General features: G+C 38.6%; 1 protein-coding gene across 9 annotated transcripts in view; it reads right to left on the bottom strand.

Moving 5' to 3' along the window:
- Positions 1 to 16,549, bottom strand: part of KANSL1L (KAT8 regulatory NSL complex subunit 1 like) — a 61,646-nt gene that overhangs the window by 7,725 nt on the left and 37,372 nt on the right. For 8 of the 9 annotated variants that reach the window (XR_008431720.1, XM_053946998.1, XM_053946997.1 and 5 more), the window contains 6 exons: positions 9,468 to 9,630; positions 6,524 to 6,634; positions 6,000 to 6,134; positions 3,532 to 3,656; positions 2,585 to 2,709; positions 1,719 to 1,773 (listed from right to left, as the gene is read on the bottom strand). Coding sequence is in view for 8 of the 9 variants with exons in the window: in XM_053946998.1 (XP_053802973.1) it covers positions 1,719 to 1,773; positions 2,585 to 2,709; positions 3,532 to 3,656; positions 6,000 to 6,134; positions 6,524 to 6,634; positions 9,468 to 9,630 (714 nt within the window). In the remaining variant the exon portion in view is untranslated. Of the gene's footprint in view, positions 1 to 1,718; positions 1,774 to 1,796; positions 2,440 to 2,584; positions 2,710 to 3,531; positions 3,657 to 5,999; positions 6,135 to 6,523; positions 6,635 to 9,467; positions 9,631 to 16,549 lie in introns of those variants that run through there. The other variant, XM_053947002.1, reaches the window with a different exon arrangement.

The raw sequence follows: 16,549 nt of genomic DNA, 5'->3' as shown, positions 1-16,549 counted from the left end.
GGATGAATCATACAGGATTGGGAGTCATGCCAAACACAAATGTACTGGGTGGGCTACTAATTCAGACATTAGCCCATGAGCTCCAGAGAGAGACCTTCAGCAAAACACACTAAAAGCACAAGACAACTCATCTCTATGACATCTGAAATCTAAACAAGAAATCCACTGATTCCATGCAAGTTCCTTGAAGCCCTGAATGCAAATCACTGTTGAAATTCTTCACTCCTCCCCAGATACCAGGATGAAGACAGCAATGAACAGTAGATGCTCAAGGGACAGAGTGCCCTTACTGCCTTTATTAGTTATTCTCCAAAGGGTTTAATTAAATATCCTTGCAGGAGAGTTCTCCTGTGTGTGGAATTTGACCTTCTGGGTCCAAAGGAAGGACAGGCATGTTTCCTGCTAGCTGGGAGGGTATTAACCCAGAAGGGGGTGGGTGGAAGTGACATAAATTTGACCACAGATTTCACAGGAATTTCTCAATTGCTCATTGGAAAAGGCAGGGACAGAGTAAGCTTTTCTCTTCCTTCTAACCCAAGAGTATGCTGCCAGATAAGTGCAACTGCACCAGGTAAGGAGTTGAGACCATGATGTTCTCCTAAAGGAAAGGTTATGGAGCAGGCAGCTACAGACCTATAAACAAACATCTGAGGAAGTTTGTGCCTTTGTGGAGAGCGCATTTTCTACCCCAGGGCAGTGACATAATGATTTGTTTACTGAGTTTAATGGAACCTTCTGCACTGCTACCTAAATGCCATCTTTTTCTACTGCTACAGCAACTAAACCTCTGCTGCAGAGATTTTCTCAAATAGCAGCTTGAGAACAGATATTGTGGATAAAGACAGGAATACAAATCCTACAGTTGCAATTGGTGATAGTGGCAGAGACTGGAGCGAGATTAAAGATGTCCAAAGGACAGCAAAAGTGACAGGTTTCTGGGAAAGAAGCCACAAAAAGATTGGAAGGACAGAAAATCAGCCTAGAGACCAGACTTGCTGGCACATTCATCCCATGGTTAGGAAATGCCTCAAACCCCTCATTAGGGGAGAAAGGGACCCCCAGCTTCAAAGTCCATGGACATCCCCTGAAGAAAAAGGTAGATTCTTATGTCTGGAGGAAGCAGAAAGTAGCCCATGATCTGCAAACTTAGCTCAACAGGCAGGCAGAAAATCCTGAAGGTTACGCTGTTCCTGACAATGCAGCAAAGTTTGCTCCCAACAGGAGGGTTGCAGGAGAACCAATACTGAAAAGAAAACTGAGGAAACTTGCTGGACCCACAGGCAAGATGCCTGATTATCATATGAAGAGCAACATGCCATGGGAACTGGCCATGGAAGGAGAGGATGAGAGGGAGGGACAGCACTGGTGGCCCCAGGAGACAGTCACACTGGGACAGGCAGCATTACAGTGCTCAGGAGCAGGGTGGCAGAGCCTGACCCAAGGGACCCTTTAGGATCACTGACTGTGCAGCAGCAAGGGGCAGAAGAGCCAGACAAACAATGAACAAGGAATATTAATGGTATACTTCGATTTCTATCTTCCACTGGAGGGATAAGACACATTTTCACAATCTGGTACTTAATACTTTATTTCTGAAACTTGAAACTTACTGGGATTTGTATGGAGTTGGTGTTTTCAGAAAGAATACACCAATTACCCCAATTATATATTGTATCTACTTTAAATAAACCTAGTGGTTTAATTAAAATACAGCCTACCTCTTCTTCATCTGTTTGAGATTTTTCTAAAGGTTGAAGTTCAAGAACTCTCCAGCTAGAAATAAGACAAGGAAAATCAAATTAAGTTTAAGGTGCTGATACCAGATGGCTGAAATTTACATTTTCCTTTCCCAACAAAGTATCTAACCTTTCCTTTTGCTAACACAGTCTTTAAGATATCCAATACAGTTTTAATAATATTTTTCAACTTCAAAGGCAATAAAAAAGCAAATACATATTATGGATTTAAAGTACAGAACAAGTACATTTAGCACTTCAGGCAATGTGCTACTAAGACACTGAAGTAAGCAGAGGAGACCAATTACCCTGGTTTTAAAATCTAAAGATGTTCTCTTTATAAAACAAAGGAGAAAAAGATCTCTAGAATCATGGATTGTAGGCCTGTATGGAAAGAAACGAGCTTATTCTACCGAATCAGAATGGCTAAATTAAAAAAAAAGCAGCTAAATCCATTTCTGTTAATTCACAGAAAATAGTTTACTACTTTCTTATGAACACACAAAAAAAGACAACAATCTTCAAAAAATCGTTCAGAGCTTGTCAGCCTTAGGGTATATTAAAGGCCATAACTACAATTAAGATGATATAAATCCACTTATATTTTTAGCCAGTCTGTGCATCTGCCGCATCCCTGTGTATATCAGATTATTTCTCCTGTGCTATCAGCTGTCCAATCTTCCCACCACTTCGGTCACATGAACTGAAATGCACAGATAAAAACCCAAGTGCATGAAAAGATGATCTTTAATATCATAACATTTTCTAACTCCATGTAAATTATATTCTTAGTTAATGTTCTCATGTTCATTTTCATGTCTTTGCAATTCAAGAGGTTGTGAACAAACCTTGGAGTAAGGATTTCTTTGTACTGTAGTTTCTCCAGCTTTGATGGTGCCACCAGTGACATGGGAATAACAATGTTGTCTATATCATAGGAGCTCTCACTTCTCAACCTCCTCCTGGAGTTATGCTGAACAATAAAAATCAACACAAGAGGATCAGCTCAAATCATAGGAAATACATTTTAGCAGAGAAACATTAGAACTTCACAAGGAGAAAGCCTGAACTTTAATGGAAACAGACTATTCTAAAGTGCTCATTTATGTGTTCTTTGATGACGACTGACTCAGGGGAATAAAGGAGTGTGTGTTGTCTAAACTGCATGAGATGCACATTTAAACTCAACTCTGCATTAAAACATGACAACTCACAGAGCACCAGTATACCACTAGGCTTAACAAAACTATGGGATCTGAATCTGAATATCATTGTGAATTTTCCATTAATTTCAGTAAAATAGTGTGTTTCTGTACACTGAGCCAGAGTTCTGCTGCTCCTCAGCAAATTATATACCAGAGACTTAGCTTGTATTTCTGCACAAAGGGTTTTAAATAGGGAAACTGAGAGCTAACAAATTTTGTGACTCTATTTGCACCATGAGGCCATTTTATATAGCTGCACCAAGAAAAAAGGGTCATAAGTGCCCTAGTGTAAAACTGAGAACATAAATCACGGTGTATTTAATGACATTTGGGGGAAAAAAAAAAAGGCACAATGCCAATAAATCAAATTTACAGTCCAGTTATATGACCTGCAAAATTCTTTCATAAACAAGTACACATACTCAATCTGGAATAAATTAGTAAATATAATCCACTTAATTCACTGTAAAAATGCTCTGCACTGTCATATGACACTAAATCAGATGTAAAAGGCATGTGGCTTTGGACTATTAATTTGCACAACTCTCTGTTGATATTTCAGTTGAGACAGTGACACATTTTTGGTTTACCTGTGATGAAGTGCTGTGAGTGGGCCGAGACATAGCACTGACACTGCTTGTGGGAGTAAAACTGTTGTGGGACTCGGGCTCTGCATGTTGGAAGGAGAATGTCTCAAACCGAGCGCTACTTTCGCCTGTCATAAAAAATAGCAATAAACAAGACATACTGCCTGTTGGCTATTAGACTGCAGAAATTTTTCCACACAGTAACAGTAAAGTCATTTCTAGAAGCCTACAGTGAGCCATTTACAATTTACTGGATACTAAAAAAAACCATCTAAATAAACATTTGCTATTCATCCTGTCATTGTTGTTCCACAAAACTCATCCCTCTTATTCCACGAAGGATTTCTTCTCATGGAACAGCTTCATACGGGCAAATCCTGACTCTTTTTCAGGAGCTATCATAGACTACACACACAGCAAATGCAATCTGACTTAGATTCCCCTTGTTCCCCAGCAGCAGTTGGGGTGCATCTCACAAGTTCTCCCTGTTTCTTTCTTGATAAATGGTAAAACTGGCAGCAAGGGTAACAAAAATCAGTTTAGATCTAAACCAATAGTGGTTTCTTCTGATTCACTGCTCCAGACAAATTGTAATTCCTGTTTACTCCCATTCAGTCCCAGTATAAGCAGCATTTAGAGGGATTTACAATTTAACCACCTGTTTTGCTTTCCTTCTACCTAATTTCCAGTAAGAAAGGAGAACTCAGACTTAATATACCAGTGAACAAAAAGAATGAGTATATTCCAACATGGAAAAAGAGGTAAGACTGATCCTAAAGACTGTATTTACACAGGCTGGCTCAAGGTAATGAACTACCATCTCCCAGGCAACTCTGCAACTCCCTGGCACACAGCTTTTATTTTTGGCCTTGTTCATTAGGCTGACCTTCCTCATGGATAATTTCTCCTAGACAGAGCCCAAATTAGGAATAAATATGTAGTACTACACTCATAGCACTAATAAGCTAGAACTTGTGCTCCTACTCATGAATGCACCACAGAACAGTTTTCTGGCTCTGGGATGATCCTCATGATAAAAGATTGCTTTTTTGGTTCCATTTACAAAAAAAAAACCTAAATACTATTGTCAGGAGACTAATGGTAACTTCAAAAGGTTTACAGCAAGATGTTTTCTCTCTTACCAGTGCTCCCAAGTAACTCCAGCTGTTGATCTCAGTGTTCATGACTACACTTTGGGAAACTGAGAAACACTGTGTCAGCATCCACCTCTTGGGGACCAGCAAGTGGTCAGGGGAGCAGGTGGCATGGGAAACAGGATCACTGGTGGTAAAAGGGGATAGGGCACAGCACCCCCTTGGAGACAGGCAGAGTGCAAGACAAGGCTGTACAGCAAAGCCAGGGCTGTACTGCACCAGGGGAAGGATTCAAAGGACAACCCTCACCTAAATCCAAAGCAGCTTTCAGTGTGCCCCCACACAGCTTTTATTCTCTCCTAAGACTTTCTAATTCATTGGGGGGTCTTGCTTTGGGGTTGTGGATTGTGGGTTTTGGGGTTTGTTTTAATCCTAGATCATAATTTTTTATTAATTCATCTCTGCAGTAATTCCTGTATCTCCTCCTCTAGTGAAAGATTACAGTTTTGCCTGGATATGCACCAGCAGTTAATTTTTCCACAATGTTAACTGATCATTTATACCTTTTCATTCTTTCCTAAGGGAAATTTTAAACTACTATGCTTTTGCTCAGTGACTTACTTTCTTCAAATATCTTGTGAATAATTTTGCCAAAGGTTTTCCAAAAGTTTCATAAATGAATCTGTAACAGAATCTGTTAGGCTTTACATTCTAACAGCCTGGAGAGGTAAGATGCCATTTATCTTTACAGTGGTATGGTAAATTTTGTATCCCTACATTATCACATTATTCTACAGAACTTTTAGAGCACTTCCTATTAACTTACCAACTGCTGAAGCAGAGATTCAGTGGCTTAAAACAGAACAGTAACAAAGGTAAAAACACAGTAAGAACTGTCTATCCACAAGTCCTCTTAAAAGTCTGGAAGAGATCCAGAACCACAAATGACAGTACACAACAAATGAAATATAGTGAACAAAGATGGCAGGAATAGTAAATGTTTCATTGGGCACATGACTTAACAGATAACTTTGCAATGTTTATTTCATTGACTACTATGAAAAAAACCCTTTTGTACTAAGAATGACACCCAGTATTAGAAGAACATAGTTGAACTGCTGAGCAGTTTCCTTTAAGAGTACTCTAAAAATAAAATACAGCAGCTTGTCTCATTCCGTATGTACACTTAAGAAGAAAGATGATTACTATACTTTAAAATAGGAAATTATTTTCAGGGTGTTCTAAGTCTGTTTCTTCATAAGTTTCATAACAGTATCCTTTTTGGAGACAACTTTTAATTCTCAGAGCCCAGTGATACTCATACAGTACATATTTAAAAAGATGTAGTAGTCTCTTGCAATGCTATTTTTCTCTTACCTACTGCTGTCTCACTTAGATGCCTTTTCTTTCTTCCTTCTGACAGCTGGTCAGGTGTCCCTAACACCAACTGAGATTTGGAATTAGATAAACAGCCACTGCTCCACTGTTTGACAGAAACATGTGGATTATAGTCTGTAACAGAAAAAGCATGTATCAAGTTGGAAATTACTATTCAACGGTACAATTTACAGGAAATCTCAACTGCTGAAGTATTTATAATAGCCCCAAACTTCTGCTAGGAATCCAAATAATAACAGGACTGAAGTCAGGCACCTGGTCCAAACTCCGCCCACTTGTAGTATCCTCCTACAGCTCTGGTGGGATCATCTCAGTGCAATTAAGGAGAACCTGACACTGTGGTCTGAGAAGAGATTCCTCTTCCACCTAAAGCCATATTCAGTTACCTTCTCTGATAACCTGCTTTGTGACAAGTTTATAAACTGAACCTCTTCATGGCAGAAAATACTGACAAATAAATGAAAAATGGCCTTGCAAATGCTAAAACATTTTGCTTTACATACCATTGTCAGCAGATACTTTAAACTCCCCTCCCAAAGATGACGTATCAGCAGGTTCTCCTTTGATGTCATCCTTCCTTAATAATGTTTCAAAGTATATGTGAAGAGGAATATCTAATAAAAAAAACAGAAATCCAAAGGAATAGAGTCTGTATTAGAAAGATAACAACCTTTGAGCCAATGAATTATGCACCATCACTAGAGGTCTAGGCATTAATTCACCCATCACGTTCAACATAATCTGTGAGCACTATTGCTAAGGACTGAAACAGACTCTGGAGGGTATTGAGTGAGAATAAGTTTGGGGTCTTCCCTCTTGACCAGCTCCTGCACAAAACCCAGCAGAGCAGAGAGCACACAGAACACTTCTCCTGTAATGTGAAGAGGCTTTGGTTCAGCCTTTTGGGTACAAGTATTAATGCTTTTGGAATTTGTTACTGCTGGGAGCCTATAGGTATTTTCAAGGTACATTCCCTCTCTGTCTCCCTGGAAAAGTCTATAGCAGGGCAATGTAATTCATTTTCTGATAGGAGTTCCAATCCAGAATTAGCCTGCAAAACATTTCAAGTGGTAAGGAATCTAACTCCTGTTGTAAAGCAGGGAGGCTTAAAAAAAAAAACTCTCTCTGAAAAGCCCTTCTGGAAAAAAAAGACAAGAATGAAGGGAAAATTAATTGAAAAGAAGTGTCAATGTAACAAGCAGGCTTGACAGCCAGTACATTCAGAATGAGAAGAGGACTGTGGGCAGAGCCCAAGGGTGGGCTTTAAACTACATATATTTATGCACAGTCTTAACCTCATATGCCTTCAGGATGTGCCAGGACAAAAACTTTCAACATATTTTGCTAAATAAAAAGAACAATTTTTTTTTCAATTTGATATGGATCTAACTTGATTGCTTTATCTCAACACCCCAAGGTTTTTGCTGTGTTTCCTACTCTACTTCCAAGTTAAACAAAGGTCTGAAAGGTGTATTAGTCACAACATTTAAGTAAAGAGAGAACCAAAACATTTCTCCTATTTTGTTGGTCTTTTGGTTTTGGTTTTTTTTGGTTTTTTTTTTTTTTTTTTTTTTTTTGGTTTTTGTTTGTTTGTTATTGGTTTGTTATTGAATTTGAATCCCTCCCTGCACATAAAAAAAATCAAACTCACAGAGTTCTAAAATGAAACAAATGCCAACAATGTATTTTTAAAATACAGAGAAAATGAATGTAAACCCCTTTTCTTTTACTCTGCTGACAATTTTTATATATAAAGATGTGGGCACAGCACAAGCAGTATTTTAAGACAAGTTATTGCTCTGGAAGGGGATAACCAAGAAAGCTGCAAAGAAAACAAGAAATGGAGATAGGCTACAACTTGGAAAATTTCTACCATGGATTTATTCACAGTAATTCTTTCACATGAAAGAAAATGTTGAATAGACTAGTCTTCATGAGGAGGTAAAGACAGCAAAGTGCACAAAGTAAAGCATGAATCTAGCCTCCCCCAAATGTGAGGACTGCATTTGAACAGGGGATAGCAGGTCTAGTACTTCTTGCCTGTCTCAACTATTATTAGCAAGGCTCCTGGAAAGAGAACAAATATGCCTTAAGAAATATGTTCTTGATAGTGGAATGAAGCTAAAAACATTTCTTCCTCCTCCATCCTGGCCAAGTGTCCAACAGTAGCCACAACACAGTCCAAAGCTTTTTAGGTTTTTTATGATGACAAAGCTTTTTTTGAGAAAACAAAAGGTCAGTGTTCTTGCTACATATCCCAGTCTCCTTTAACAGGGAGGTAAGAACACAAGGGGCACAGACCTTCCTTGAACAAATGTCTAAACCCCTGGGGTCCAACTGTGCTGTCAGAGTCACAGGGGAAGTGATAGCGTGTGTAAAAGAAAGATTTAGGTGTTTTTTTCTGTCCACAACAGAGTTCTGCTACCTGGGATGTTTGCTGTTGCACTCTTGGAGTGAGTGTTTTATTTCTCCTATCTGCTCCTACAATAATCTCCTCTTTAACCCATGCATGGGATGCAAACTGCCAGAGCTGAGGCTTTCTCTGGATTCCATGTCTGTTGTAGATGTGCTTACCACACATGTCCACACTTGGGTCTTCTCTACAGGCCCAAGTTCTACAAGTTCTCCAAACCAAGCCTTAAGTTAATTCCTGACTTCCTAATACAAGGCTGCAGTATCTAGACTGTCATTCTGGGAATACAATAGGTTTGATTAAAGATTCAAAGTCCCAGCCTCATCTCCAGAATTACTTTGTGGCAAAGGAGCCCTACAGAACAGTGTAATTCCTGTACTGGTCAGTAACTATCTGGAAACAGGTTTTTCCTAAAACAAAAAAATCCCACAAAAATTCAATTCCTTCTGCTGGTAAGAGCATTTAGGCTGCTATTTTGAAGTTCCAAGTACTGTCAAGTTGCACCTGCACTAATTTCAGGGCTTAGTCACAGTCAACATCCTCTACATTACTGTCCAAAAAGATGAAAAGATCAGATGACAAGAAACCATAAAACTTCAAAGATAATAAAAAATGCTGACTATCACAAAAATAATTAGAAAACCTAAATAAAGTTTTTTAGACCTAGTCCGAAGGGCCTGAAGAGAAAGAAAGTTGCTTATAAAAACAACACAACCATGGTATTGTGTTGGCAGAAGCACCATCTCTAAAGGACTAACCCTGACTCAATAAGACCCACCATGAAACACCCATGCACACCTTTTTTCATGACCAGTCTTTCAAGGCTGTAAGCACATTGCTGGCATGAGAAACCTAGAAGGTGTGTTTTTCAAAATTCAGGATCAAGTCAAGACCTTAATTTAGTCTAAACTCATGTATTTTGACAATGTGAAGTTTTCTGTTAAGACAACTAAGTCCTAAAAATCATTGAAAAGACAAGTTAGTCCACAACCTCTACAAGCACAACCACTCTGTTAAGTCATGGCATTACTTACCTGAAGGGAATGATAAGACTGGATGGAAGGAAGAGTCCAGCTCTTGCACATAATCTAGGATTTTAGATTCTGTGCTGTACTCACTGCTGCTGAAAGTGGAGGCTGGCACCACACATGGCAACTGAGTTCTATATGGAAAGGAGGCATCTCTAGATGGAAAAGTCTGCAAGAATACACAGAAACAAAGGTTAACTTTTCCTTTACTCATGTCCTTCAAATTAGACCAGAAGAGGGAAAAAAAAAAAAAAAAAAACAACAAATCAACAACTCAGTGAGTGACACACTTTAATATGTGAATGGGAAGAATATTCCAACAATCTCCAGATAGTCTAAATATGACTTACCTTCACTTACTATGGACAACAGTACACAATACAAAGAATACAAACTGCTCCTTCAATTAGGACCAGGAAACAGCTGTCAAAGCTTTCAGATTAAATGTAACTCTTTCCAATCATTCTTTTGATCTATCCAATGACAAACAAGCACCCCTTAAAATTTGATTCTAGGACAACAGGCATGATATAAATGCAAAAACAAACTTAACACCAGACTAAATAGAGGGTTTTTATCCCCTTAGTTAAGATTCATAGCATCAGTATCTCTAGGCACCTTGAAGAAGAAAGAAACTATATTGAACATTTTGAGCATACTGTGTACTTACACAAACCAAAAAAGCAAAGCCTTTACCTTGTCATAATTTAAACATCAGATAACCAACAGAAAGAAGACATACAGCAATAAACACGGGGAGGGATGCATTAAGAACTGATTAATAGGTAGTAAAAGGAATTACTAGAAAGAAGAAAGGTGCAAAGAAAGATTAATTTAGCTGCTTGGCTGCAAAGCTTGTTTAAGTATGGAAGGTAAAATGATGGATGGCACAGAACTGGTAGATGTGAAGTAGCAGGACCAAGGCAAAAGGCAGGGTGAAAACAGGCAGGAATAAGCAGCAGAGTGCAGGCCATAGACTGAGCTCTGAAAGACAGAAGGAAAGAATTAAATGTGATGATACAAGACAGCAGCAAATAGTAGTCTGTGCTCCAGAATGTGCTACAGAAAGTACTTTGGGGAAATAATGTGGCATAAGCTACTTTCTTACTGGATACATGTGGTAGTAACCCCAAAGATACTGCCATTTTTAAAGGTTTCTGATATTTTGCCAAATGCTTTAGATCCTGCAAATAGGAATGGAGAGAAAGGGACACTTAGGGGGATCTCAAGCCTATCATTGCACCAGCAGTCACATTTATCAACCCCTGGGAAACAGTTCCACTGTAAAAAACTGTAAAAATAAATATGACATTTTCTTATGACTTTTTATGGAAACATGTCACATCAAAGGCAAGACTATCAAAGAACATTACTTGCATTTTCTGTACTTCTGCTTTCTGAATCAAAGAAAACTCTTTCTCCTGCCTGAAATATTCCAGGCTGCCCTTTAGCACTACCATTCATGAATTAGTGATGCAGGGATTATATCTACCGCATAAAATTCCCTCCACCTAGTCAAAGCAGTCCTTCTGCTACATGGCATCAATATTCACAACCCACATCATCTCAGAAAATATCACATTAAGAAGTTTCCCTTTCTATCTGCTCCTTTCTTGTCAGTTACTGAGTTCTCTATGCTGGTACTGTATCTGAGAAACTACTAAAATCAAGTAAGCATGTTATGATGCTGGAGCAGACAACACAGTGATAGTGGAGGAAGGTTCATGTATTTAACTTTTTTCCCCCCCAGGAAAATATTCACAGTCCTAAATCCACCTTGATCTCCATACACAGGTGTATGCACAAGTGCTTTCAATTTAACTTGGAAAGAATTCTTTCCTAGCCCAGGACTCCTTCAAATCAATGTTCTGTTATTTTCCTTTGACAGACACATGGGACTCTTCATCTGTTAAACTTTAAACATCCATAAAGTGTTGGCAGAACTGGGTCCTGTGTTTGGAAACACTAGAGGGATAAATGCTGAAGTAAACTTAATGTTTCCCATTATATGGATCATTACACTGAAGCTTAAAGAGCTTTTAGGTACTTGCTCTACCCCAATGCACTAAGGACCTGCTTTTCAAAAATGCACAAAAGCATATTTCTTGTTGATATTTGGGTTTTAGAAATGAAGTAATTTACTAAATCTCTATTCTTTAAACTGCAACAGCACCACTTCTACCTGTCCTTTTTTTTATTAATAGAAGTGAATCACATTACAGTAGATAAATCTCTCATTCTTTAAAAAGAAATTCCCAAAAACTAATCAGTAAAATTACCTAGAAAGTATATAGCTAAGACCAAGACATTCTGACATCCAGACCATTAGTCCTTACTCATTTTTTCTCGCTTTAATCCACTTTAGCCCCAAACATATCCAGAATATTAAAGCTGAGCCAGTTCAAAAACATGCATACATGGTCAAACAACCTCACACTCCAAATCCATTTTGAAACTATATTAAAATCCATTTGCCAGTATCAGTAAATGGAGAATTCTTTTCTTCAACTTGCCTGTGATGGGAATTACAAAACCTTATGCCTGAATTTGTGCCTTGAATGCTCTGGCATCAACACCTTAGTAATGAAATCTTCATTAAGCCAGTTTGTAATCCAAAAGAAAATACAAACTTCATAGAAGAAAAAGCAATTTTATTTAAATATTTGTGAAGCTACTAGGGGGAAAAAAAGCTAAGAAATTTGTCAGTGTGTGTGTTCCTAGCTACCAGATCTGGTTTAAATTTCTGATGGAGTAGTCTTCCACTGGAAAATGCTGAATTAGTGAAATCATGATGTTTCTCAGAAATGCTGACTTAATAAACTCTTGATGAAAAAATTTCAGAAGCCCTTAGTACTGCAATCAAAGCATTTTACTCAAAGAAAGTGATTCAACTTTTATTGAAATAAAATTGAAGAATTGTTTATTGGAAAACTAAACTCTCCTTGCTTGCAATTCCAAATAGAATACAGTCCACAAACCAACTGTCTTTTGCAGCAGTCAATTATTGAAACTTTAACACAGCAACAAAAAAATCCATCAAAACCCATCTGAAAACAAGCCCACATATATATCCATTCAGCCACAGCAATGACACAGCAACATTATGGCACACAGCTTTTAGGAGACAGGCCCCTACAGCAAACCTGACCACAATGCCAACCCTTCAGAAAACAAGAGAGGTTACAGAACTCTTATCAACCTTCCCCTTTCCCCTTGCTATACTACACCTGGTACATCTCCTGAAACATTCTTCTTCATTACTGAAATACAAACCCTCACGTTTCCTAAGCTCAAGCAGATATGAAGGATAATATTACATAAAATTCATTGTATTAAAGAAAACTCACTGTTTTTAAGAGGAAGTGAGGAGTGTACAAGCTTTAAATATTGAACTAAAATAGCAGCTCTGGTTTAAACTTATGAAGCTTATGAAATGAAATGGTGTCAACCAACAGACTCTAATTTTCTAGAGTATTACGAATTTTGAACATGGATTTTTCACCCTTAGTACTGTTTTACTGGGTTACAGAAAACATAGAGAGCAATTAATTTTCATACTCAAAACAATTCTTGTGCTTGCTTGTGGCAGACTGATGCAAGAGTCAAAGTACAATTGGCTCATGCCTCTGTTCTTGAAGGGTCAGAAGGCTGAACTCTACTGGCCATCCCATCCTTCTGCAGAGAAAAAAGTGTGAGTCTCTGAAGCGTGACATAACTGAAAGGAAAAATGTTTTGTGCTCCCATTTAAAAAATTGTGAAGTGAATTCTCATTTTGTGGTTTCAGCTACTCATCACTAAAACTCTGACCATTTTTGGAAACATGCCCAAGTGTAACAGTACAGAGAGCCACAGTTCAATTATGCCACTGTGTCTGAATCCAGGAAGGTAATTAAATTAATTCAGATACACTCTGCTGAATACCTGTCACATCTGCTCCTGATTACTCTTATTAAGCCCAAAAAGGCAAGGAAAAATGCATTTATTCTCTCTACAAACACATTCTCAGGAGTTCTCAGCAATATCAAAGAAGAGCTATCTCCCTCAATATTAAAAACTGTTCTTCAGTAAATGGGTAGCAGAGATTTAACTATGGGAGTCAAGAGAACCTCTGTGTGGGTGGCTGACAACTTGCCTTTGAACACTAAACACACCAACTTTTAATCCTGTGCTGTGTACAGATCAGACTAACAGAGCAGCCTGCTTGCCTCAGTGCTTTAGCATCTGCCTGAAGGGCAGCCCACTCCTCCATGGCCTCCCTCTTCTGCACTCAACACCCTGCTCTGAGCAGAGCTGTGTCCCTCTGGCAGAACACACAGCTCCATGAAACCTTGTGTTTCACAGTGTAAATGTGCAGGTCTGAAGTGCAGAGTGCTTTTGGGCAACACACAATACATGGGACAGTGCAAGGTTCATCTGAAAGCCCCCAAGAGCTTCTTTCTTATTAACACATAATGGGAGAGAGGGTGGGAGAAGCATCTAAGACATCCCTACATGGGAAGGTGCACAACAGATGCTGCTGACACACACACCCCTGCCACATGTCAGACCCTCCCTTCCAGATGAAGTTTTTATAGCAGTCAAATGGATGTGCTTTTCCATGCACGTCAGGTACAGGGATGCAGGCTGCTCCAGGATGTAAAATTCATCTGCCTTGGCCCCTCTAAAGCTGTCAGTAAAGATAAGATGGCAGATCCTATGGCAGAGACCAATCTTTTTCCAGGAAGAGAACGGAAAGTTTCACTAATGAAAACTTACTCAGCATCCAACTTATCACAAATTCAGATTTTTTGGTCAGTATCGTACAAGGAGTGATAGCTTCTACTGTTCTCAGAGATCACCCACCTCTCCTAAGCATACATGGAGTTTAGTTTCTTTAATCCTGCAATAAGCCAATGGGACTATCACCTGCTCTGTAGAAGTGCATGCTGTCTTCTACATCCTGAAACAAAGATGTTTTGTTCAACTAGAAAATCAGTTGAAAAATCAAGGTTAATGCTCAATCTTTGACTAGTTAAACCAAAAGAAAGAAAGACATGTTAATCCACAGGGATATCTTCTCAAAAACACCCTGCAGAAATTAACAGTAGATGTGATTAGTAAAACACTACAGAAATGTCACTACACTAAAAGTGCAAGACTGCAGAAAGCATGAAGGTTTTTCTTTCTGACAAAAAAAAAAAAAAAAAGAATTCACAGGCTTACTGGCTTGCCACAAACCTCAGAGGATGGATCTAGTTCTACTGGCAGTATCACAGAGTTGCAAAGATAGAGGTGTTGGTCCCCTTCCCTTCTGCCTTCATGCCTCCCTCCCTCAGAGACAGAAGTCTTGCCACACATTCAGAATAGCTGTATGTGTACCAGAACTTCTCCTGCCACTCAGGTTCCATTGCTTTTTAACTAACAGAAGGCCTTCCTTTTTAACTTCCAGAGTTAAAGCAACAATTTAATTAACTATTATTTTTGCTTACAAACTTGGTAACCAAGGGATTCTCCTTCCCATACCACAAGACTGACATATCCACACAGGTACCACACCACTTGCATTGAACCAGTTTGCAGGAGACTTGGCAACAAAACAACATTTTTTCAGAAGTTAGCAATGCCAGGAAACTATGCTGAAGCAGGTGGTGGAGCCAGTATCTAGGGATACCAAGGAAGAGGATGACAACGAGTAGACTCCACTCAATGCAATTTCTTTCCTCCCAAGTACAGACCCCTAACAAATAGCATTGCTATTTAGCAAGTAAGATAAAGGCTATGCATGCTGAATACAAATTATATGTGTATATATGTGTATTATATATAAATAAAAATATATACACACACTCTTTCCAAAAACATTAAAATTAACAAGACTTGGGAAAGACCATATGTATTTATCAAGTGGCATCAAAAAAAAATACCACTGGCACTAGACATGGACTGGGAATGCTCCTGAACACAGAAATCAGAGAACCAGCATGAGATTTAAATCAAAAGAAGAAACACATACCCTACAATTTAAATACTTTTCTCCTGTCTGCTTTGGAGCCTTCTGGACAAGCACTCACTTTTTTTTTGAACCACTAAATGAAAGCAGATATTCTGCTCTTACTTAAAACCCAGTTGAGACTGCAGAGAAGAAAATGTGGCAATATGCAACTGCAAGAGCTAGCAACATTATACCAACTGTTTGCCTGTGGTATCCAAAATGTAAGCTTTTGGACCTCAATTCCCAACTTTCAGGGTGCTGGCACCTTTGTAAATTTGAATTCTGTTTTCTCCACATGCCTCAGTCCCCACAACCAACTCTTTCTCCAGCAGGTGGAATACAATTACAATGAGAATTTTCAGATTAAAAAACCCCACCATGCTCTACAACTCTGCAAAGAAACACACAGGAACAAAATTTATAGTACTCCAATCTCACTGCTCTATTGTCTCTTACCTTTACTTAGAGCTATATAAAGTTTTTATAGATTAAAAGTCTACATAGCATCAATGACATCTCTTGGCAAAACATGACTTGAAAAAAGTGGAATTAATATCCTTTGTTAGGATATTAAATGAGAAACTAACAAAATATACTGGCAAAACAAAATCTTTGTCATTAAAAAAAATCCTGCAGCAAGTTACACAGGTAAAACAGCAAAAAATAAAACATCAGGGCATGTAAGCTAAGCAAACCTCTCTGAGAGTTTCTGACTAGTACAACACTTGTCTGCTTTTAAAATTTAGTCACAGATAATTTAGTTCCTTCAAGTGCAGACAAAAAAATAGCAGGGGACAGAGCTACAATTTTCCTTACTATAGGAAAAGCATATGCAGAAGCACAAAGCATTAGAGTAGAGAATCTGGGGTGGGGGAAGAAGGCAGTTATAAATGCAACAACCACCGAGAAATGATTCAATAGGTGTTTGTGTCTTACAGTCCTGACACCAATCTGCTACTTACAGACTTTCTGGGTTTTAATGCTTTGATACTTTTGGTCTTCTTTCTTAGCATTAAATTACATAACACACATTTTATAGGAGGAGACAACGACCCGAGGTTTTGACTTGCCAGCTGTAACAATGCAAATGAGGGGCAGATCCAACATTTTGAACACA

This window comes from Vidua chalybeata, chromosome 7 (assembly GCF_026979565.1).
Source record: "Vidua chalybeata isolate OUT-0048 chromosome 7, bVidCha1 merged haplotype, whole genome shotgun sequence".
Lineage (NCBI taxonomy): Eukaryota > Metazoa > Chordata > Aves > Passeriformes > Viduidae > Vidua > Vidua chalybeata.
The sequence above is the reverse complement of the archived record's forward strand: the minus strand, read 5'-3'. Positions and strand labels throughout refer to the sequence as shown.